The 25,641-nt window shown below is 56.2% G+C and overlaps 1 protein-coding gene across 1 annotated transcript in view; it reads right to left on the bottom strand.

Annotated features, from left to right (window-relative positions):
- Nucleotides 1–25,641, bottom strand: part of LOC144731203 (calcium/calmodulin-dependent protein kinase type 1-like) — an 86,269-nt gene that overhangs the window by 47,322 nt on the left and 13,306 nt on the right. Inside the window, exon 3 of the mRNA XM_078612198.1 lies at nucleotides 6,846–6,920. Coding sequence (XP_078468324.1) covers nucleotides 6,846–6,920 — 75 coding nt within the window. The remainder of the gene's footprint in view (nucleotides 1–6,845; nucleotides 6,921–25,641) is intronic.

Raw genomic sequence — 25,641 nt, 5'->3', positions numbered from 1 at the left:
TGATGCTGAGCCTCCCCTAGATCGACTCAGCCTTAAATGGTATCCAGCGCAGTGTGCATCCATCAGCATTGGGGAGACAGCTGGCCACCCACTACCTCACCTGCAATGCCGGCCTTCATAGGGGCTCACTTACAGCACTTGTCCCAATAGTGTGTGAAAGGCTATATGGGGGATCTTTGTATGTGTGTGTGTGCGTGTGGTATTTGATGTCGGGCAGAATGTGTATTAGAGGATTCTGTTTGTTTTCCTGAGGCTGGGAACGCAGCGCAGAGTCTGATTCTCTAGAGATGACACACACACACTCACAGCCACGCACACACACATACAATACCAGGCTAGCATATATACAAACACACACACACATACGTACACACACACTCACAGGCACGCACACACACACACATACAATACCAGGCTAACATATATACAAACACACACACATACACACATACATATACACACAGTTACACAAAGACAAAGATCCCTTGTATAGCCTTGACAGACTGTAGGGGCAAGTGCTGTTAGCGAGCACCTATGAAGGGCGGCACGGCACACGAGGGGGTGGGTGGCCAGCACTACGCCCGGCCGCCTTTGTCTCCCCAGTGGCGATGTTTACACACCGCACCAGGTACTCAATTGAGGCTGAGTCGACCTAGGGGAGGAGCCCCAGGACCGGTTCAGATAGTCGTAACCGGTGTTGGCCTTGAGAAGGAATTGAACTCGGGCCGACGGGTTCGTAGCGAAGTGCGCTAACCGCTGCGCCACCGCTCCCCGAGCGATTGCGTCAAAAAACATACGCGCGGTTACACAAACACACGGATACAGAAGATCTGCTAATTATGCAGAAGATGATCCCTGGCCCAAATACAGTGTGAGGGCAGGAGCGAGTGTGGTGGTGAGTGTGAGTGTGGTGGTGAGTGTGTGGTGGTGAATAGTGGTGGTGAGTGTGGTGGTGAGTGTGAGTGTGGTGGTGAGTGTGAGTGTGGTGGTGAGTGTGAGTGTGGTGGTGAGTGTGTGGTGGTGAATCGTGGTGGTGAGTGTGGTGGTGAGTGTGAGTGTGGTGGTGAGTGTGGTGGTGAGTGTGAGTGTGGTGGTGAGTGTGTTGGTGAGTGTGGTGGTGAGTGTGAGTGTGGTGGTGAGTGTGGTGGTGAGTGTGAGTTTGAGTGTGGTGGTGAGTGTGGTGGTGAGTGTGGTGGTGAGTGTGTTGGTGAGTGTGAGTGTGGTGGTGAGTGTGGTGGTGAGTGCGGTGGTGAGTGTGTTGGTGAGTGTGAGTGTGGTGGTGAGTGTGGTGGTGAGTGGGGTGGTGAGTGTGGTGGTGAGTATGAGTGTGGTGGTGAGTGTGGTGGTGAGTGTGGTGGTGAGTGTGTTGGTGAGTGTGAGTGTGGTGTTGAGTGTGGTGGTGAGTGCGGTGGTGAGTGCGGTGGTGAGTGTTTTGGTGAGTGTGAGTGTGGTGGTGAGTGTGGTGGTGAGTGTGAGTGTGGTGGTGAGTGTGGTGGTGAGTATCATGGTGAGTGTGTGTTGGTGAGTGTGTTGGTGAGTGTGTTGGTGAGTGTCATGGTGAGTGTGGTGGTGAGTGTGTGCTAGTGAGTGTGGTGGTGAGTGTGGTGGTGAGTGACCTCGTCAAGGCCTATTATACCATCAGTAGGCCTGGGCTCTGGGTTGTTCTTCGTGCTTTCAGAGTCCCTGACCCTCTGCTCACGATCATTAAGGACCTTCATGATGGTGAGCGGGCCCGGGTAAAACTACGTAGCCGGGAGTCAGAGCCTCTCCCTGTACACCTTGGGGTGCGACAGGGATGTCCTCTGGCTCCCACATTATTTAACATCTATTTTGACCGCGTAGTTCGTGAAGCCTTCAATAGCTGTACCGGGGGAATTTCCATTTGGTACAGATATAATGGGAGGCTGATCGACGCCCGGGTGCGATCAAGGAATGGCTCCCTATTGGTCAACCACGTTATGTATGCCGATGATTTGGTAATAGCTGCTCATTCAGAAGACGAGTTGGAGACGCTGCTGCTGAGACTGGAGCGTGCCACTAAGAGGTGGGGCCTTACCATCAGCCCCACCAAAACTAAGCACCTGCCTGGGTATTTTGTATCATCGGACACTCCACCCCCACAACTCCCAATCGGTGATGGGGCGGCTGTGGAGAGAGTGGAGAGTTTCCCATACCTGGGCAGTGTGCTTATGACCGGCTCCAGTTTAACAGCAGAGGTCTCACTCCGAATCAGTCGAGCGGCAATATATTTTCATCGGTTGCGTAACGCTGTGTGGAAGCTACCTGGTCTGTCGCTCCGCAAGAAGCTTCAGATCTTCTCGGCCACGGTCATTCCCTCACTTCTCTACGCTTGCGAAACGTGGACCCCCCTAATCGAGCATCTTCGCCGGTTGGAAACATTTAGGCTGGCCTGCCTACGATCCATCCTGGGTTTAACCAGTCTGGATTGTGTGAGGAGCTCAAAAATCCTTGAAAGATCTGGGCAAAGTCCCATCGGTGAGCTCCTCCGGCAGGCAAGGCTGCGTTGGCTGGGTCATGTAGCCCGCATGCCCAGCCACCGCATGCCTAAACAGCTTTTGTTCGGCCGGATCGAGGGGGCTAAACGGGCGCGGCACAGGCTAGAGAAGAGATGGAGTGATGTGGTACAGGAGGACGTGGAGCTGAGTGGACTTGCCGATGACTGGTACCAGCGGTGTCACGATCGGCCTCTGTGGAGGAGGCTCGTGAAGGACGCTACTTGGCAGTTGGAGGCAGTCGCCCTCCAACAACAACGGAGGGCGGAAGAGCGACGCTCACAACAACGAGCGGATCGCCGGGTGGCTAAAGCACAGCAAGTTGGTACAGTAGGGGGCACAGGTGGTGCATCAGTCAGTCATCTCGGTCATCTCGGTCAGTCGACCCGTGGCACCTGGGCCTGCCCAGTGACCTCCTGCCAGCGGGCGTTCGACACTTCACGTGGCCTCAAGGTGCACATGGCCTGGCACAAGCGTCGTGGTGACGTCACCGCCAGTTAGTGGCGAATGGCGGTTGTTGTTGAGTGTGGTGGTGAGTGCGGTGGTGAGTGCGGTGGTGAGTGTGATGGTGAGTGTGTTGGTGAGTGTGAGTGTGGTGGTGAGTGTGGTGGTGAGTGTGGTGGTGAGTGTGTGTTGGTGAGTGTGTTGTTGAGTGTGGTGGTGAGTATAGTGGTGAGTGTAGTGGTGAGTGTGGTGGTGAGTGTGTTGGTGAGTGTGGTGGTGAGTGTGTGTTGGTGAGTGTGTGTTGGTGAGTGTAGTGGTGAGTGTAGTGGTGAGTGTAGTGGTGAGTGTGGTGGTGAATGTGTGTTGGTGAGTGTATGTTCGTGAGTGTAGTGATGAGTGTGTTGGTGAGTGTGTTGGTGAGTGTGTGTTGGTGAGTGTGGTGGTGAGTGTGGTGGTGAGTGTGGTGGTGAGAGTGGTGGTGAGTGTAGTGGTGAGTGTGGTGGTGAGTGTAGTGGTGAGTGTGTTGGTGAGTGTGTGTTGGTGAGTGTGTGTTGGTGAGTGTGGTGGTGAATGTGGTGGTGAGAGTGGTGGTGTGTTGGTGAGTGTGGTGGTGAGTATAGTGGTGAGTGTGGTGGTGAGTGTGGTGGTGAGTGTGGTGGTGAGAGTGGAGGTGAGTGTGTGTTGGTGAGTGTGGTGGTGAGTGTGGTGGTGAGTGTGGTGGTGAGTGTGGTGGTGAGTGTGAGTGTGGTGGTGAGTGTGGTGGTGAGTATAGTGGTGAGTGTGGTGGTGAGTGTGTTTGTGAGTGTGGTGGTGAGTGTGTGTTGGTGAGTGTAGTGGTGAGTGTAGTGGTGAGTGTGGTGGTGAGTGTGGTGGTGAGTGTAGTGGTGAGTGTAGTGGTGAGTGTGGTGGTGTGTGTGGTGATGAGTGTGGTGGTGAGTGTGGTGGTGAGTGTGGTGGTGAGTGTGGTGGTGAGTGTAGTGGTGAGTGTAGTGGTGAGTATAGTGGTGAGTGTGGTGGTGAGTGTAGTGGTGAGTGTGGTGGTGAGTGTGTGTTGGTGAGTGTAGTGGTGAGTGTAGTGGTGAGTGTGGTGGTGAGTGTGGTGGTGAGTGTGTGTTGGTGAGTGTAGTGGTGAGTGTGGTGGTGAGTGTGGTGGTGAGTGTAGTGGTGAGTGTAGTGGTGAGTGTGGTGGTGAGTGTAGTGGTGAGTGTGGTGGTGAGTGTGTGTTGGTGAGTGTAGTGGTGAGTGTGGTGGTGAGTGTGGTGGTGAGTGTGGTGGTGAGTGTAGTGGTGAGTGTGGTGGTGAGTGTGGTGGTGAGTGTAGTGGTGAGTGTAGTGGTGAGTGTGGTGGTGAGTGTGGTGGTGAGTGTGGTGGTGAGTGTAGTGGTGAGTGTGGTGGTGAGTGTAGTGGTGAGTGTAGTGGTGAGTGTGGTGGTGAGTGTGGTGGTGAGTGTGGTGGTGAGTGTGGTGGTGAGTGTGGTGGTGAGTGTGGTGGTGAGTGTAGTGGTGAGTGTGGTGGTGAGTGTGGTGGTGAGTGTAGTGGTGAGTGTGGTGGTGAGTGTGGTGGTGAGTGTGAGTGTGGTGGTGAGTGTGGTGGTGAGTGTGGTGGTGAGTGTGGTGGTGAGTGTGTGTTGGTGAGTGTGTGTTGGTGAGTGTAGTGGTGAGTGTGGTGGTGAGTGTGGTGGTGAGTGTGGTGGTGAGTGTGTGTTGGTGAGTGTAGTGGTGAGTGTGGTGGTGAGTGTGGTGGTGAGTGTGGTGGTGAGTGTAGTGGTGAGTGTGGTGGTGAGTGTGGTGGTGAGTGTAGTGGTGAGTGTAGTGGTGAGTGTGGTGGTGAGTGTAGTGGTGAGTGTGGTGGTGAGTGTGGTGGTGAGTGTAGTGGTGAGTGTGGTGGTGAGTGTGGTGGTGAGTGTAGTGGTGAGTGTGGTGGTGAGTGTGGTGGTGAGTGTGGTGGTGAGTGTGGTGGTGAGTGTAGTGGTGAGTGTGGTGGTGAGTGTGGTGGTGAGTGTGGTGGTGAGTGTGGTGGTGAGTGTGGTGGTGAGTGTGGTGGTGAGTGTGGTGGTGAGTGTGAGTGTGGTGGTGAGTGTGGTGGTGAGTGTGGTGGTGAGTGTGTGTTGGTGAGTGTAGTGGTGAGTGTATTGGTGAGTGTGGTGGTGAGTGTGTGTTGGTGAGTGTAGTGGTGAGTGTGGTGGTGAGTGTGGTGGTGAGTGTGTGTTGGTGGGTGTAGTGGTGAGTGTAGTGGTGAGTGTGGTGGTGAGTGTGGTGGTGAGTGTAGTGGTGAGTGTGGTGGTGAGTGTGTGTTGGTGAGTGTAGTGGTGAGTGTAGTGGTGAGTGTGGTGGTGAGTGTGGTGGTGAGTGTAGTGGTGAGTGTAGTGGTGAGTGTGGTGGTGAGTGTAGTGGTGAGTGTAGTGGTGAGTGTGGTGGTGAGTGTAGTGGTGAGTGTGGTGGTGAGTGTGGTGGTGAGTGTGGTGGTGAGTGTGGTGGTGAGTGTGGTGGGGAGTGTGGTGGTGAGTGTGGTGGTGAGTGTAGTGGTGAGTGTGGTGGTGAGTGTAGTGGTGAGTGTGGTGGTGAGTGTGGTGGTGAGTGTAGTGGTGAGTGTGGTGGTGAGTGTGGTGGTGAGTGTAGTGGTGAGTGTGGTGGTGAGTATGGTGGTGAGTATGGTGGTGAGTGTGTGTTGGTGAGTGTGGTGGTGAGTGTGGTGGTGAGTGTGGTGGTGAGTGTGGTGGTGAGTGTAGTGGTGAGTGTAGTGGTGAGTATAGTAGTGAGTGTGGTGGTGAGTGTGGTGGTGAGTGTGGTGGTGAGTGTGGTGGTGAGTGTGGTGGTGAGTGTGTGTTGGTGAGTGTGGTGGTGAGTGTGGTGGTGAGTGTGGTGGTGAGTGTGGTGGTGAGTGTAGTGGTGAGTGTGGTGGTGAGTGTGGTGGTGAGTGTGTGTTGTCGAGTGTGGTGGTGAGTGTGGTGGTGAGTGTGGTGGTGAGTGTGGTGGTGAGTGTGGTGGTGAGTGTAGTGGTGAGTGTGGTGGTGAGTGTGGTGGTGAGTGTGTGTTGGTGAGTGTGGTGGTGAGTGTGGTGGTGAGTGTAGTGGTGAGTGTGGTGGTGAGTGTGGTGGTGAGTGTGGTGGTGAGTGTGGTGGTGAGTGTGTGTTGGTGAGTGTGGTGGTGAGTGTGGTGGTGAGTGTGGTGGTGAGAGTGGTGGTGAGAGTGGTGGTGAGTGTGGTGGTGAGTGTGGTGGTGAGTGTGGTGGTGAGTGTGGTGGTGAGAGTGGTGGTGAGTGTGTGTTGGTGAGTGTGGTGGTGAGTGTGGTGGTGAGTGTGGTGGTGAGTGTGAGTGTGGTGGTGAGTGTGATGGTGAGTATAGTGGTGAGTGTGGTGGTGAGTGTGTTGGTGAGTGTGGTGGTGAGTGTGTGTTGGTGAGTGTAGTGGTGAGTGTAGTGGTGAGTGTGGTGGTGAGTGTAGTGGTGAGTGTGGTGGTGAGTGTGGTGGTGAGTGTGGTGGTGAGTGTAGTGGTGAGTGTAGTGGTGAGTGTGGTGGTGAGTGTGGTGGTGAGTGTGGTGGTGAGTGTAGTGGTGAGTGTGGTGGTGAGTGTAGTGCTGAGTGTGGTGGTGAGTGTAGTGGTGAGTGTGGTGGTGAGTGTGTGGTGGTGAGTGTGGTGGTGAGTGTGGTGGTGAGTGTGGTGGTGAGTGTAGTGGTGAGTGTAGTGGTGAGTGTGGTGGTGAGTGTGGTGGTGAGTGTGTGTTGGTGAGTGTAGTGGTGAGTGTAGTGGTGAGTGTGGTGGTGATTGTGGTGGTGAGTGTAGTGGTGAGTGTGGTGGTGAGTGTGGTGGTGAGTGTAGTGGTGAGTGTAGTGGTGAGTGTGGTGGTGAGTGTAGTGGTGAGTGTGGTGGTGAGAGTGAGCGTCCTCACAGCTGCATGACGAGGTAGAGATGCGTCTTGCTCTCGTAAATGTCCTCCAGGGAAACGATGTTCTCATGCTTGAGCCTGAGCGTGCACACGCAGACACACATACACACAACGACACACACACACAGACACACACACAACGAAACACACACGCAGACGCACACACACACGCAGACGCACACACACGCGGACACGCGCACACACACGCGCGCACACACACGCAGGCACACACCACACGCGGACACACACACACAACGACACACACACATGACGCACACGTACAGACACACACACGCGCAGACACACACACAACGACACACACTGCGTTACCAACCGACACCACAATTCAATCCCCACTCACCACGACACTCAGGGCTCTAAGAGCCCAGAGCCCAGAGCCGGGCCCCTCAGAGTCGTGGGTTAGGATCCAGGTTCTGCCCCACCGTGCAACCGTCACGTGCGATCAACCCCCCCCCCCCCCCCCGAGGTCCGTCTCCACCGTAGAAGACCCACGGGGAATTTGGCACAGGTAGAATCGACACGGGACGGTGCGCACGCGGCGAAAGCCTCCATGAAGGTCAAGCACCGATCCTTGCGCACGCATCGCGAGCATTCGGGATCGATGTCCGCCGGCAAGTCGCCCTCATCGTCACGCCAAATCGATCCCTGTAGTGGCGGGTCGCAGCAGGGCGCACGAGTCGACGACCAAACCCACGACCCCACGACCCCACGACCCAACGTGGTCCCCGTGACTGCAGGGGCAGCGCGAGCGACGCCGCTGCGCCGCCGCCGCCGCCCCGGTCGACGGAGATGAGGTCACAAACCCAGCACTGTGACGACACGAGTACGTCAGAGAGAGGCACGTGATGCACGAGCGATCTGTCGTTACCTCAGTGCACCACGAGGGATATTGGTGGCATTGTGAATCCGCCTCGCCCCCTAGCCCCCACCGCCCCCTAGCCCCCACCGCCCCCTAGCCCCCACCGCCCCCTAGCCCCCACCGCCCCCTAGCCCCCACCGCCCCCTAGCCCCCACCGCCCCCTAGCCCCCACCGCCCCCTAGCCCCCACCGCCCCCTACCCCCCAGCGCCCCCGCCTATCACAACCACTGCCACCCCGCACCCTTCTACAAACCCCCACCACGACCCCAAACAGCCCAACTCCCCACCTCCTCCCCCAGCGTGTCCCGGGTGTAAGAGGGGCGGGGCGTCAAGAAGAATGGGCGGGGCACAAAAAGGAAAGGCGCGGAGCTGACAGAGGGAGCAGGCGGGGCCTACAGAGGGCTCGACTTCCCGCTTTGTTGGAGGCAATAAACGCAGAGGAGAATTCTGTGTGCGACAGGCAGCGATGAATCGCTGTCGTGCCGCCGATGCGGCCACAGGCCAACTGCGCAATTAAAAAGCCAAACTTGGGTGCAGAGAAACCGAGCTGGCTGATGGATGACTTTTCTCGTCGGCTGAAAGGCAAAACGCAGCTTTCACCGCCGCGGAATTAATCATCGTTCGACTGCAGCTGTCATACCCCTGAGCCTCGCCACAAACAAGCGCTAATGAGAATCCCCGGGAAAATTAACTGGGTGCATATTTACAGACACGCGCTCGCTCGCATACGGAGCGCCCACGAGCCGCTCAGTTCGATGACACGTGACGGCGTTACGCAATCTGCTCACCGCTGGGGTCAGAGTTCGCCGCTCACCGCACCCGCTCTGTGATCGTGGACTTTAAAGGCTGCCTTTGCCATGGCAATGTGGAATTGACGCGCCGGCTCAATTTCGCAAGTGCCAACGCTCTCTCCGATGCGTGTTTGTGCAGGAACCTGTGGAATGTTGACGAATCGCGGTGTCTTCAGTGTCTTCATGGCGCTGCACTCAGCCACGTGGCACTTCACACCCAATAGAGGTGGTGAGCGCCCGTTGTGTAATTCCACATTCCCTATGGCAAGGCCCAGTCCAATCCACGATCCAACACAAGGCGTTCCACGTCCACGCTGCCCGTTCCCCTCCACGCGCGCCACCGGCGGCGGTCAACTCTTTCGCTTCGCTTCCTCGGACTGCATTACCGATCGGCAGGCGCGCCTCCCGTCACTGACAATGATGGACGTGACGAGCAGTGGTTTGGGTGGCTGGGAGCGGAGCGGAGAGCCAAGCGACGGCCAGATCAACGTGAACGCGACACATCTCAGTGAAGAGCGACCAGCCAAGGAGCAGGCCCCAGTGGAAGCCTGGGGCCTCGGCTTAGGGTCAGAATCGTGGCTTGGCTCGAGGCTTTGACCGCCCGCGATCCAAGTGAGTTCACGAGCGCTCCGGGCCAATGGTGTCAGCCCCGTCACCAATGGCCGCACACAACAACAACAACCGCCATTCGCCACTAAGTGGCGGTGACGTCACCACGACGCTTGTGCCAGGCCAAGTGCACCTTGAGGCCACGTGAAGTGTCGAACGCCCGCTGGCAGGAGGTCACGGGGCAGACCCAGCAGGTGCCACGGGTCGACTGACCGAGATGACCGAGATGACTGGCTGATGCACCACCTGTGCCCACTACTGTACCAACTTCTGTACTTTAGCCACCCGGTGCTCCGCTCGTTGTTGTGAGCGTCGCTCCTCCGCCCTCCGTTGTTGTTGGAGGGCGACTGCCTCCAACTGCCCAGTAGCGTCCTTCACGAGCCTCCTCCACTGAGGCCGATCTTGACACCGCTGGTACCAGTCATCGGCAAATCCACTCAGCTCCACGTCCTCCCGTACCACATCACTCCATCTCTTCTCTAGCCCGTGCCGCGCCCGTTTAGCCCCCTCGATCCGGCCGAACAAAAGCTGTTTAGGCATGCGGTAGCTGGGCATGCGGGCTACATGACCCAGCCAACGCAGCCTTGCCTGCCGGAGGAGCTCACTGATGGGACTTTGCCCAGATCTTTCAAGGATTTGTGAGCTCCTCACACAATCCAGCCTGGTTAAACCCAGGATGGATCGTAGGCAGGCCAGCCTAAATGTTTCCAACCGACGAAGATGCTCCATTAGGGGGGTCCACGTTTCGCAAGCATAGAGAAGGGAGGGAATAACCGTAGCCGAGAAGACCTGAAGCTTCGTGCGGAGCGACAGACCAGGTAGCTTCCACACAGCGTTACGCAACCGATGAAAAGATATTGCCGCTCGACTGATTCGGAGTGAGACCTCTGCTGATAAACTGGAGCCGGTCATAAGCACACTGCCCAGGTATGGGAAACTCTCCACTCTCTCCACAACTGCCCCATCACCGATTGGGAGTTGTGGGGGTGGAGTGTCCGATGGTACAAAATACCCAGGCAGGTGCTTAGTTTTGGTGGGGCTGATGGTAAGGCCCCACCTCTTAGTGGCACGCTCCAGTCTCAGCAGCAGCGTCTCCAACTCCTCTTCTGAATGAGCAGCTATTACCAAATCATCGGCATACATAACGTGGTTGACCAATAGGGAGCCATCCCTTGATCGCACCCGGGCGTCGATCAGCCTCCCATTATATCTGTACCAAATTGAAATTCCCCCGGTACAGCTATTGAAGGCTTCACGAACTACGCAGTCGAAATAGATGTTAAATAATGTGGGAGCCAGAGGACATCCCTGTCGCACCCCAAGGTGTACAGGGAAAGGCTCCGACTCCCGGCCACTTAGTTTTACCCGGGCCCGCTCACCATCATGAAGGTCCTTAATGATCGTGAGCAGAGGGTCAGGGACTCCGAAAGCACGAAGAACAACCCAGAGCCCAGGCCTACTGATGGTATCATAGGCCTTGACCAGGTCAATAAAGCAGAGATGTAGGTCTTGTTGGAATTCCCAACACCTCTGCTGTAGCAGACGGACAAAAAATATGACATCTGTGCAGGACCGCCCTTTCCTGAAACCGCATTGGGGTTCCGCAAGCCTCTCCTCAGCGTGCCTAGCAAGGCGATGTTGAATAATCCTTGCCAGGACCTTTCCCGGCACACTGAGGAGTGAGATGCCCCTGTATTTGGTACAGTCTGTGCGGTCCCCCTTCTTAAAGAGGGGGACCACCAGGGCATCCTTCCAATCCTGCGGTACCCGTCCAGCGGTCCAGACTGTTGTTATGATGTCATATAGGGCAGTCTGTGCACAAGCGCCACCCTCCCTCAGCATTTCGCTTGGGAGATCATCTCTGCCCGGTGCCTTTCCTGGTCTCAGACTCCGGATCGCCTTCAGTACTTCCTCAACAGATGGCACCTCAGCCAGCCACTCACAGGGGGTGACCTCCTCCAATATTTGAGGCACCGCAGCCTCAGCAGGGTTATCCCCACTTTGTGCCATGATGTTTTCCTGGCTGAGAGATTTTCCCTCCCCCAGGACCTCACAGAAATGCTCAGCAAATCTGCAAACCTGTTCCTGGGGGTCGGAGATTGGATCACCGTTTTCCCCCTAATGATGGTAATAGGTGTGGCGCTGCAGGTTACTTTTTTGATGGAGTTAAATAGTGATTTGTGATCGCGGGCCACTGAGGCAGATTCCATCTCCTCAGCAACCCGCGACCACCACCCATCCTTGCAGCGCCTTACGGCTCTCCGAACCTCCGAGCGAAGGCTGCGGTAAGCCTCCTCATTCTCTGACGTGGGATGCTGTAACCGCACACACACACACACGCACGCACACGCACACACACGCACACACACGCACACGCACACACACAAGCGAACATCACACTCACAATTAAGAGTCTCGCCCACATTCCAGCGGCGAGGATTTGAAAAGGGGAGCGAGATCGGTTGGAATTCTCGGATCACATTTCTCATCTCCCGGGGGCCGCTCTCCGACACGAGGGGAGGAGGTCCCACGGCTCGCTGCGAGACATCCGGAGGGAGACTTCTGCTCGTGATGCGACATCCCGGCACGATCGCTTGGAGTCCGAATGTCCCCGAGTGGGGGGCGGGCGGGGGGGGGGGGTTATGTTATTTTGTTAATTTTTATCATTTTACGTTTTACTTTATTCCGATCACCCAGGGTTTCCGTTGGAAACAAATGTGCATCCCAGTGTGTTGGCGGAGGCTCAAGCACAAGCCAATCTCACCACCTCCATCAACGTCGTTGCTGCCTCTGATCAGAACCAAAAAACATCGGACTTCATCTCCTCGTGAGAGCGCCGCGAGATCGGCTCGTGTTGTTCGGCACGATGTCCGACGTTTCACTCCACAGGCCAGGAGCTGCTTCAGGCGAATAAGCGCCAAACCGCAACACAACCGCAAACAAAGCGACGCAGCCGTGACGTGAATTGGGTTGACCGAGGGACACTTTGAAGCAACGCGGCTTGAAAGTCCTTCCCATTGTGCGTGCACGCTTTCCGTACGCGTCGCGAGCGGCGTGTGACAAAGTTGGCGATGAAGATCGGTGACGATGAGCTCACACCCCGAGCTGGCACCGCAGGGAAGCTGGGTTGGTATCCAGGCAGCAGTCAGCAACCGACTGCGCAATCGACGCACGCGGCATGCGCACACACGCGTCCAATCAGCCCATGTCTCCATGACGAATGAGAGCACCAAGATAAAAACAAAGGTGACAACACGGATTTGACTTTTGTCCCACTGGCCCAGCAGAGCTGGGCACCTGATGCAGGAGGAGGGATGCCTCCTGTACGACAGTCGGCCCTGTGCCCACCCTCATGTGGCTCTTGTCATCTCTCGTGGCCGCTCTCCGCCCCAGCGGCGCGCCACCCTCTTGATTAAGAGACATGCCGGGAGCTGAAGTGGAAATAATTGGTTGTAAAATCCCACCAAACCACCCCCCCCCGCACCCCCCATATATATACGAATAAAAAATTACCGCCCACTCTAAAGCGGTAATTCCCAGATAGCACTTGAAGCGACGCGCAGCAGGTGACGGGGAGAGTTGCGTAATTGGACATCGAGCGTTGTCCCCGCTCGCTCGCTGGGCGCACGGTGACAGCAGCTGTCAAAGCCGCTCCGCTCGCCACGACGCTCGCTCGGACCCTGGCTCCCCGCGGTGCCGGCGCTAAGAGGCGGCCGGCACCGGTGAGGGCCACGTTTAATTATCTCACAATCCCTCACCGGAGCCCACAGCGTTTCATCCACAAATATTTTTTTTTTTACACATCCAATCAGTTTGGTTGTGTCGAACCAATGTTGCTGAAATTAGAAGGTTGCATGGCAGTTGATGGGATGTGTAAAACAAACGACTTGTGGTCTTCAAGTGGAGGGACAGGTGTGGGAACGAGGCGTCTCTCGTCCGCCGACTCGACGCGTCGCTCCTCGTGTTCTCTCCGCAGCCTCGCTCGGTCCAGCAACTCTGGCCGCGTGCCGATTCTCTACGAACTCGTGGCACATTTATTCAGGGCCCCACGGCGTGAAGTGCTATTTACAAATATAAAGTCGATCTCCCCCCTCCCCCCCTCTCCGTCCCTCTCGGCTATCTGACTATCGCCGCTCAGCCCATTGTTGATTTCGCTGTTGTACTTACGAGAGAATTTTGTTCGTGCTACAATGAAGCTGCTGCCGCGGTATAATGGTTAGCAGGGAAATGGACTTCTTGCAATCCAGAGGTCGTCAGTTTGATTCCATCTCTCCCGCCATCCATGGCATTTAAAATACTGGCGTGCCCCTGTGCTCTCTCCCCCCTCGCGAGCCGAGGCCATCGATTCGCCACACTTGTGAAATTGCCAACGATGCACGGAAATACGGTTTCCCAGCCTGCATTGTGATTGTGTTACGACACGTTTCCTTGCCCTTTACCGATGCGATTACACTCGAGAAAGTCGGTTTAACCACGGGCGGCTGAACCTTGCATTCAAACCCAGGCTCGCCGGCATGACATCAGGCCCGGCAGCTACACTGGTACCTCCACAAGCACGCGCTTAATTACATAACCAGACGTGCCCACAAGGCAGCATTATGTAACACAGGAAAGAGAGAAAAATCTCGAGTCATGGAAAAAAACCAAAGTGGCACGGCACGCCAGCCGCAATGTTGCCACCGCCCCGCCGGACTCCAGCCAGCACAACTGGCCGAGTGGCAAACAATAGTCCTGGTGTGAGATGAGTGGCAGGCGATTGTCTTGGTGTGAGACGAGTGGCAGGCAATTGTCTTGGTGTGAGATGAGTGGCAGCAATTGTCTTGGTGTGAGATGAGTGGCAGGCGATTGTCTTGGTGCGAGATGAGTGGCAGCAATTGTCTTGGTGTGAGATGAGTGGCAGGCGATTGTCTTGGTGTGAGATGAGTGGCAGGCGATTGTCTTGGTGTGAGATGAGTGGCAGGCGATTGTCTTGGTGTGAGATGAGTGGCAGGCGATTGTCTTGGTGTGAGATGAATGGCAGCAATTGTCTTGGTGTGAGATGAGTGGCAGCAATTGTCTTGGTGCGAGACGAGTGGCAGGCGATTGTCTTGGTGTGAGATGAGTGGCAGCAATTGTCTTGGTGTGAGATGAGTGGCAGCAATTGTCTTGGTGTGAGATGAGTGGCAGCAATTGTCTTGGTGTGAGATGAGTGGCAGCAATTGTCTTGGTGTGAGATGAGTGGCAGCAATTGTCTTGGTGTGAGATGAGTGGCAGCAATTGTCTTGGTGTGAGATGAGTGGCAGGCGATTGTCTTGGTGTGAGATGAGTGGCAGGCGATTGTCTTGGTGTGAGATGAGTGGCAGGCGATTGTCTTGGTGTGAGATGAGTGGCAGGCGATTGTCTTGGTGTGAGATGAGTGGCAGGCGATTGTCTTGGTGTGAGATGAGTGGCAGGTGATTGTCTTGGTGTGAGATGAGTGGCAGGCGATTGTCTTGGTGTGAGATGAGTGGCAGGTGATTGTCTTGGTGTGAGATGAGTGGCAGTTGATTGTCTTGGTGTGAGATGAGTGGCAGGCGATTGTCTTGGTGTGAGATGAGTGGCAGGCGATTGTCTTGGTGTGAGATGAGTGGCAGGCGATTGTCTTGGTGTGAGATGAGTGGCAGGTGATTGTCTTGGTGTGAGACGAGTGGCAGGCGATTGTCTTGGTGTGAGATGAGTGGCAGGCGATTGTCTTGGTGTGAGATGAGTGGCAGGCGATTGTCTTGGTGTGAGATGAGTGGCAGGCAATTGTCTTGGTGTGAGATGAGTGGCAGGCGATTGTCTTGGTGTGAGATGAGTTGCAGGCGATTGTCTTGGTGTGAGATGCCCACCCTGGAGGTGTACCACGGTGGACGCTCGGGAGCGGCCACCGTGGTACACGGAATCCAGATCGTGACGTTCGGAGTTTACGGCCTGAACGCCTCACTGAGTCTCAGGCCTCCTTTTCAGAAGGGTCCTGCTGCTGCTGCTGATGCTAATTGTGCAGGGAACGTTCAGCAGTGGGATGTGGTTTGGCCGTCACAAGTTAAACTGCGCGTGTTTTTTTTTTTCGTGATGTAAGGAAAACAAAGAACCCCAGATCAAACCCATGCAGAAGAGGGGGAGAGAGAATGGACAAACTGCACTCCAGGCAGAAAGGCGCCCGAGCCGGGAATCAAACCCAGGCCCTTCTTGCCGTGAGGCACGAGCGTCGCCACGACGCTGACAGCCCGCAGGGCGAGCGGCCGCGACTCGCTGTCGCGAGCGCGCGACTTCAAATCCCAGCAATCCCCCACCGCTCTTTGCTAGGTCAAGCGAGTGACGGTAACAGCGGCGATCGTCCTGTGGAGAGACCGGCACCCGCCACAAGAACGCGGAATTCTCCCCACACCGACTCAGGAGCACCAATTGGAATAAACGCAGGCCAGTGCGAGCGGGGAGTGGCTGTGAATGGCCTAAGGGAGGTAGTCTCCGGGAAGAAGAAGAAGATGATGATGATGATGATGAGCGCGCTGTGGTGTGCACACACGGCGTACAGTCCCTGCCGCCGGGTGGATCCCAGGCATGAGCTCCGCATGAAACATTTCACGAAAGCTGATTTGTTTTCGCGCGTTAAGGACAATTTCAGGTTCATTTTTTGTGCGATTTGTTTATTTTCTGATCGTTTACATTACGTAATGATTGAGCTGGTTTCATCGTTAAGTTAAATCTTTGAACTTGCAACTCAATGTTATACGCATATAACATTTTAGTAAACAAATGCGAATTGTGCATGAACTTAAATGTTTAAGCGTATTCTTTTTTGCAACGATGAAAAACTTAATTTCAATGAAGGTTATCAAATCAAGCGATACTCTGGCGTTTTGTTTACGTGACGAATCCCTTACCGATTGGCCGTGTCGGGTGGTGGAGAGTTTCGACACATTTATGCTTATGTGATCTAACCCAAAAACCTTTATTAGTCGCGAAAGCCTCCTGTGTGTTCAACTAAATCAAGCGATACTTAACATTCCTTCACTTTTCATCTTACAAAAGTGATTTTGAAAAGTATTCCGCAATAGTTCCATTAATTCACTGAGAATAAAACCCATGCATACATTCAAAGCTCTGCCCAGGAGCTTACACGTCCCACTTGCTGTACTGCTATCTCCTGGTCACCTCCAGGCCAGTGCATTTGGGAGTTTTGTGAATCGCCTAGTGATCCACCCAACCCTTGCCTCGAACTCACTGGATCACAGGCACGCATCAACCCCAACCGATGACACTGCTGCTGTAGATGATACGATTTATCCAGGATAGCGTCTATGAGTCTCAATACTTGTTTTCAGGAGGGTCCTGAGTTGGATTGTTTGTCCAATTCTATTGTAATCAGCGCTTTCCACTCACACAGAGACCCACAAAATCACACAGAGCCCCACAGACTCACGCAGAGACCCACAGACTCACGCAGAGACCCACAGACTCACGCAGAGACCTACAGACTCACGCAGAGACCCAGACTCACACACAGACACCCACAGACTCACACAGAGACCCACAGACTCACGCAGAAATCCACAGACTCACGCAGAGACCCACAGACTCACGCAGAGACCCATAGACTCACGCCGAGACCCACAGACTCACGCAGAGAACCACAGACTCACACAGAGACCCAGAGACTCACGCAGAGCCCCACAGACTCACGCAGAGACCCAAAGACTCACGCAGAGACCCAGAGACTCACGCAGAGACCCACAGACTCACGCACAGCCCCAGACTCACGCAGAGACCCACAGACTCACGCAGAGACCTACAGACTCACGCAGAGACTCAGACTCACACACAGACACCCACAGACTCACGCAGAGACCCAGACTCACACACAGACACCCACAGACTCACACAGAGACCCACAGACTCACGCAGAGATCCACAGACTCACGCAGAGACCCACAGACTCACGCAGAGACCCATAGACTCACGCCGAGACCCACAGACTCACGCAGAGAACCACAGACTCACACAGAGACCCAAAGACTCACGCAGAGACCCAGAGACTCACGCAGAGACCCACAGACTCACGCACAGCCCCAGACTCACGCAGAGACCCACAGACTCACGCAGAGACCTACAGACTCACGCAGACACCCAGAGACTCACACAGAGCCCCACAGACTGACGCAGAGACCCAGAGACTCACGCAGAGACCCAGACACTCACGCAGAGAACCACAGACTCACACAGAGCCCCACAGACTGACGCAGAGACCCACAGACTCATGCAGAGACCCACAGACTCACGCACAGCCCCAGACTCACGCAGAGACCCACAGACTCACGCAGAGACCCACAGACTCACGCAGAGACCCAAAGACTCACGCAGAGACCCAGAGACTCATGCAGAGACCCACAGACTCACGCACAGCCCCAGACTCACGCAGAGAACCAGAGACTCACACAGAGACCCACAGACTCACACAGAGCCCCACAGACTGACGCAGAGACCCACAGACTCATGCAGAGACCCACAGACTCACACACAGCCCCAGACTCACGCAGAGACCCACAGACTCACGCAGAGACCTACAGACTCACGCAGACACCCAGAGACTTACACAGAGCCCCACAGACTGACGCAGAGACCCACAGACTCACGCAGAGACCCAAAGACTCACGCAGAGACCCAGAGACTCACGCAGAGACCCAGAGACTCACGCAGAGAACCACAGACTCACACAGAGCCCCACAGACTGACGCAGAGACCCACAGACTCATGCAGAGACCCACAGACTCACGCACAGCCAGAGACTCACGCAGAGACCCACAGACTCACGCAGAGACCCACAGACTCACGCAGAGAACCAGAGACTCATGCAGAGACCCACAGACTCACGCAGAGAACCAGAGACTCACACAGAGACCCACAGACTCACACAGAGCCCCACAGACTGACGCAAAGACCCACAGACTCATGCAGAGACCCACAGACTCACGCACAGCCCCAGACTCACGCAGAGACCCACAGACTCACGCAGAGACCCACAGACTCACGCAGAGAACCAGAGACTCATGCAGAGACCCACAGACTCACGCAGAGAACCAGAGACTCACACAGAGACCCACAGACTCACGCAGAGACCCACAGACTCACACAGAGCCCCACAGACTGACGCAGAGACCCACAGACTCACGCAGAGACCCAAAGACTCACGCAGAGACCCAGAGACTCACGCAGAGACGCAGAGACTCACGCAGAGAACCACAGACTCACACAGAGCCCCACAGACTGACGCAGAGACCCACAGACTCATGCAGAGACCCACAGACTCACGCACAGCCCCAGACTCACGCAGAGACCCACAGACTCACGCAGAGACCCACAGACTCACGCAGAGAACCAGAGACTCATGCAGAGACCCACAGACTCACGCAGAGAACCAGAGACTCACACAGAGACCCACAGACTCACGCAGAGACCCACAGACTCACGCAGAAAACCAGAGACTCACACAGAGACCCACAGACTCACGCAGAGATCCACAGACTCACGCAGAGACCCAGAGACTCACGCAGAGACCCAGAGACTCACACAGAGCCCCACAGACTCACGCAGAGACCCATAGACTCACGCAGAGACCCAGAGACTCACGCAGAGAACCAGAGACTCACACAGAGCCCCACAGACTCACACAGAGACCCACAGACTCACACAGAGACCCACAGACTCACGCACAGCCAGCCCCAGACTCACGCAGAGACATGCCAACAACAAAAATCCCTTGACGAGTCGCCCATTAGTGAGAACCTATTAACGCCTGCACAGCGCACGAGGTGGTGGTGTGGCCTAAACCACCCCAGCTCCCCCAGTGCTTATGTTTGTGCACGACACCAGGTACTCATGTGCGGGATAGGAGGACGTTTCCCAGGCCTATCACAGGACCACATGAGATGCAGTTTGGAGTACTCGGAGCCTTGGCAACACGGGGTGTTTGCGAGTTCAAACTTGGTTACGTACGGTGAGAAAGAAGTTCAACATACAAACATACATGGACGTCAGGGCAGCTTCCATGGGAGGGCTCGAGATTATTGTGTCAACTCTGAACAAGGGGGGGTGGTGGCGCAGTCGATAGCATACTGCTGACCTCTGAACCCTGCAACTTGAATTTGGTTTCCGGCCATAGCTGGCACCTGTGGCGAAGGATTTGTAAACTGGTCTGGGGGCACCCTCCTCACCAACCCACGTGGGCCAGCGTGGTGAAGTTTGGTCGAGCGACGCGGCGTGGGGGAGGCATCAACCGGCAGTGGATTGACAACGGCTAAAACATTTCGATTTAAAGCTTCTTTCGTGACTGCAGGGATTCATGTTCTTGGTTCCTTAGGTAAAGTCACGGAGAAGGGAAATAATAAAATATTATTATTTTATATTATTTGATATTATTTTATTATTTCCCTTCTACGTGGCTGAAATATTATTTATTATAAATAATAAAATAATATTATTTGATATTATTTGATATTACTTTATTATTTCCCTTCCACGTGGCTAAAACATTATTTATTATATTTCGATTTAAAGCTTTCGTGACTGCAGGGATTCATCTGCTTGGTTCTTTCGGTAAAGTCATGTAGAAGGTAAATAATAAAGTAATACATAAATAAAATGTTTCTTTTATTATGTTTCATTTTCATTAGTTTATTATTTCCATTCTACGTGACTTTACCGAAAGAACCAAGAAGATTATATATTATTTCATCAACCGAAATACATCCCTTGTGATGTGCCGCGTGTGGCGTGAGCGTGCCGATCGCCGCACCTCTTCACCCCCCGGCTGAGACCACCAAATCCGCCGCACCCGAGAACTCCGTTCGATCAACGGCGGACGGCAACCCGGATTCGAACCGAGGCTTCTCGGCGAGGGGCGGCCATGACTTAACGCTCGGCCACGTGACCGTCCCGCCAGGCCACGAAGTCACCTCCCACCTTCGTTGTCTTTGTGCGAACCCAGAGACGGTGAATGTGGGGGCTGCTCGCTCATGTGGGAACGCAGCGCCTGGGAGGGAGCGAGGGTCTCTCTCTCTCTCGAGCGCCGCATTGCCGGGCTCGCCGAGCGGTGGTGATGATGGTGCCCGCACTATCTCCGGCCTCCCCCCCCTGCCCCAGCGTCGTGGCTCCTGACGGCGGTAACTCTTCCCCGTTGTTGCCCCTGGGCCCATCCTAAAATACCCCCCCCCGCGACACTCCGGGGATTTCAGTGGAAAAGAGAAATGGCCGTGGGGCGCGGATGCTCTCCACGGTAAACGGCATGTCGTCGCGTGCTGCCGCGAGCGTGGCTGATAAAATAAAGGAAATCTGCTTCGTGGTATGCGAACGCACGCGTCACACACACACAAGACAAAGATACCCCAGCATCACGCCCTGGCCATCTTTGCCTGCCCAGGTGCTGATGCTGTCACACTGCGCCAGCCACTCAAGTTCATGCTGAGTTGAGCTGGGGGAGGTCCAGATATCACCGCCGTTGCCAGCTGTGGCCGGGAATCGTGTGTGGAGTGCCATGCGCTAGGCACTGTGCCACCGCTCCCAACAAAACAAAGACAAAGATCCCCCGCATAGCCTTAACACACAGTTGGGGCAGGTGCTGTTAGCGGGCACCCATGAAGGCCGGCCCGGCACACAGTTGCGATGTTTACACATCGCACCAGGTACTCACTTGAGGCTCAGTCGACCTAGTGGAGGCCCAGGACCGATTTCAGCTAATCGTCACTGGTGTTGGGACGTGAGCGGGAATCGAACTCAGGTCGCCGGGTCCGTGAGCAGCACGCTAACGCGCACGTACACAGCGGCAACAGAGGAATGAGCACTGGACAGCACTCATCTCTAGTGGTGGGTCTGGTGGAATTTACACATTCCCATGGAAGGAGCCGGTACATCCGCATTGGATACACGCACTGCCCAACGTGCGGTGGCTCATGGATGGACGAGGGGTAGAGTGCCCCCCACCTCGCCGGGGTTTGAACTCACAGCGCTTCCCGTGTGGGCCGGGCGGATGTAGGGGGGGGGGGCAACACAAAGACAGCATCCGTGACAAATAAATAACCAACAGCCCCCCCCCACCCCCCCTGAAATATCACGTGCTGACGACCCATCTGCCCCGGTGATGGACGGTCCATTCACAGCACAACTTCTGCTGCTGCTGGAGTTCCTCAAGAAGAATTTCTCCCATTACCGATGTCAACGCCTCTCATTCCACAGATGCTTCCCCGGTGGTACCGGTCAGCACACGGGCCTCTGAGTCCAGCCGCGGACGGGTCGATCACGTGCACGTGACCCAAAGGGCAAGCTGCTTCCCAACGTCCACTCGGCAGTGGAACGTGCGGACATCACAGTCGGCCGAGCGGTCACAGAGAGGGTCGGAGGTGGCGGATTGGGGGAGGCCTTCAACGAGCAGCGCATTGCCATGGCTGAAGATGGTAAAATGCAAACTATACCCTGCAGTAGTGGACAACGGAGTGAACAAAATTGTCCAAATGGAATACAATAGAGATGAGGTGGCAAGAACCAGACAATGTAATGCACCCTTGAATTGACCCACAGCCCTGAGTCGTGACAATTCATCTGATCGTCAGGGTGGGAGAGGGAATTGCTTATCACCTCGTGACCGGGCTGACACGATCACTGTATTTGAGAAGCCAGTTTAATCACGGACGGCTGAAACTCCGGTATGAATCCAATTCTCAATGGTGTTGAGTCACCCAACCACCCCACACCCAACCACCCAGCCACCCAACCACCCAACCACCCAACCACCCAGCCACCCAACCACCCAGCCACCCCACACCCAGCCACCCAACCACCCAGCCACCCCCCAACCTAGCACCCAGCCACCCAACCACCCAGGCACCCCCCAACCTAGCACCCCACACCCAGCCACCCAGGCACCCCACACCCAGCCACCCAACCACCCAACCACCCAACTACCCAACCACCCAACCACCTAGCCACCCAACCACCCCCCAACCTACCACCCAGCCAGACAACCACTCAGCCACCCAGCCACCCCACACCCAACCAACCAGCCACCCAACCACCCAACTACCCAACCACCCAACCACCTAGCCACCCAACCACCCCCCAACCTACCACCCAGCCAGACAACCACTCAGCCACCCAGCCACCCCACACCCAACCAACCAGCCACACAACCACCCAACCACCCCACACCCAGCCACCCAGCCACCCAACCACCCAACCACCCAGCCACCCAACCACCCAACCACCCAACCACCCAGCCACCCAACCACCCAGCCACCCCACACCCAGCCACCCAACCACCCAGCCACCCCCCAACCTAGCACCCAGCCACCCAACCACCCAGGCACCCCCCAACCTAGCACCCCACACCCAGCCACCCAGGCACCCCACACCCAGCCACCCAACCACCCAACCACCCAACTACCCAACCACCCAACCACCTAGCCACCCAACCACCCCCCAACCTACCACCCAGCCAGACAACCACTCAGCCACCCAGCCACCCCACACCCAACCAACCAGCCACCCAACCACCCAACTACCCAACCACCCAACCACCTAGCCACCCAACCACCCCCCAACCTACCACCCAGCCAGACAACCACTCAGCCACCCAGCCACCCCACACCCAACCAACCAGCCACACAACCACCCAACCACCCCACACCCAGCCACCCAGCCACCCAACCACCCAACCACCCAGCCACCCAGCCACCCCACACCCAACCAACCAGCCACACAACCACCCAACCACCCCACACCGAGCCACCCAACCACCCAACCACCCCATACCCAACCACCCAGCCACCCCCCAACCTACCACCCCCCAACCTACCAGCCCCTCCTTCTCATAGACGGAACATTCAAATTGCGCGACTCGTGGGAATTACGCAACGCTTAAGGGACACATTTTCATAATATTTATTCATGCAAGGTACAGAGTGACCAGGACCATCGCATTCCAGCTTCGCAATCGGAAGCCCTTGGCTCTGCATTTGTAAACTAAATATATTTAGCTCCGTACACAGAGACACCGACCTCAGGGGAAGCCGTGGACTCAAATCCCAGACGGGGATTGACGAAATGCGGGCCGCTCAGCGGGACGCTAACGTTACCGCTCGTCTGTCAGAGGAGGCAGCGCCGCTCGCAAACGGCGGGAGGGCACGGACGTCGCGTGCGCTGCACCACTGACGAGTCCTAATGAGCACAAAACCCGTCGGTACAAACTGCTGCCACTGCCGCCCGCCGGGGCGGCCACATTTTTCAAACTTTCTTCAAGTCCGGTGGCCCGAGCGGCAATTAACGCGGGCCGCGCATTCAGTTCTGTCGAGCTGGGGGTTTAGGCAAGGCCGAGAGCGTCACGCACACACCACGGGCGCACGACGCCGCTGCTGGCGTGCCGTTGGGGCCACCCGCTCCCGAGCCCTGCTCAACGCCATCCCTGCTCAACGCCATCTCTGCCGCCATCCCTGCTCAACGCCATCCCTGCCGCCGCGGTCACGGGATTTCTTCCCTCGACGTTTGCAGAGGCTGCCGGGAGGATGTGGCCCGATGCCAACAAAACCGAAATGAGCGCCCGCCTCGCTTATTCACTCGAGCGGAGGAGAGAGCGCGTCAAGCTTCTGATTTGCTTTGTTGACAAACGAGCAGCTTGCAGGCGCGGACGGCGGGGATCAGGCCCGGGGGTTACCGGGTTCGTGCCGTTGCGCAATGTCCGCGCAGGGGCTCCTATTGAATTATATATTATATATATATTTAATATATATATATTCGGGGCTGGAGATGGAATAATCAGCAACGCGAATTGCTCCATTCAGCGGCAGCGGCACAGTCCGTCTTCCACGGAGGCAATTCAATCGCTCTCCCTCCGTAGAGCACGCGCAGCACCTCCGCTCGACAATCCCACACCCCCCACACCCCCCACACCCCCAGCCCCCACCCGCCCCCCACACCCCCCACACCCCCCAGCCCCCAGCCCCCACCCGCCCCCGGCATCGCGGGCGCAGTTCTAATCTGGGAGCGTGCAGGAGGGGTTGGTGGATCATGCGACGAGGCCGAGCGGCAGCGATTGCCGCTCGGCGCAGAGGTCGGCGCTGCGAACCCGGCGTCCACTCCGTGGTGGACGCCATGGTGAACGTCACGGTGGACGTCACGGTGGACGTCACGGTGGACTTCATCGTGGACGTCACCGTGGACGCCACGGTGGACGCCACGGTGGACGTCACGGTGGACGTCACGGTGGACGTCACGGTGGACGCCACGGTGGACGCCACGGTGGACGTCACGGTGGACGCCACGGTGGACGTCACGGTGGACGTCACAGACCCCGCGACATGGCGAGAGAGACATGGGAGGGAAGCCGCGTGCGCTGGCGTCCCCGGTCGAGATTCGTCAAATTTTTAAATGTTGACTCGGATTACTTCATTGGGTGAAACCACAGAGAGAGACGTCGCCCACTACTAGCAGATTACAGCTGTCTATGAAACACCGCAGCACCTGTGTGATGGCCTTGCGCTGTGAGGATGACACGAATCCCGCGCTCACGAACGGGGTGGTCAAACATCCCGACATGGGGCCACAGAGCTTGGGTCTGGCTGCCTGCCTGCTTCTGCCCGATTTGAGCAGCCACCGTTTGACTTCGCACCACATCCACACGGGTGACCGCGGTGCGTGGATCGTCGCTTAAAAGCCGCCCCCCCCCCCCCGGCTCCAATGATGATACCGAACAATCCTGATAAGAGTTCGACGAATGTAAAATGTGCGCATTGCCAAACGTCCATTAGCCGATCGGCGTTCATCAGATAACGGACAACGAGCGGCACGCGCTGGCGCCGACACCACGATCGTCCCCATGTCCACGTTAACGACTGCATGTTCATGAGCGGCAATTTGAATGTTTTCAGCGTCAGCTGTGTGTAGGACACGCAATGTGTTCCCTGCACCACCCACCACGGTCATGGGGTTTCTAGATGCAGTTGAGATGCAGCAGCAACAGCAGCACCACCACCACCACCACCACCACCACACACCACCACCATCACCACCTGGCGTTTGTTTGTCCGATTTGTGATTCTAAAAGCACCTTCGATCACATCCAGATTGGGGGATCGGATCCGCCCATCATCCCTGCGTGGTCGATAAAAATTACGTTACGCACTCTGCGGAAAGCCAAAGAGCCGTCATGTAGAGAGACCGGCACCTGTCACGGGCGCGTGGAGTTTCCGCCGCCCGGCTCCGGGCGTCGATGGAGACGCATCGTAACGCCTCGCGATCACAATCGGCCCTTTGCGAGTGCCGCGATTGACGAGCCGCAATCGGCGAAGACGCCAAACCTCAAGGCAACGTCAACGCGAATTCCAACAACGGTGGAAGAGACGACCACAGCAGGAGCGAGCGGCTGCCCTCCCATTGCGATACCCACAACCGCTTACAGATTCACTCAAAACAACGACGCCACCTACGACGCTTATTGATTTGTGGTGGGGGGGGGGGAGTTTTAAATCATAATCCC

The sequence above is a fragment of the Lampetra planeri genome, chromosome 38, assembly GCF_965212315.1.
Source record: "Lampetra planeri chromosome 38, kcLamPlan1.2.h2, whole genome shotgun sequence".
In the NCBI taxonomy this organism is placed as follows: Eukaryota; Metazoa; Chordata; class Hyperoartia; order Petromyzontiformes; family Petromyzontidae; genus Lampetra; species Lampetra planeri.
The sequence above is the reverse complement of the archived record's forward strand: the minus strand, read 5'-3'. Positions and strand labels throughout refer to the sequence as shown.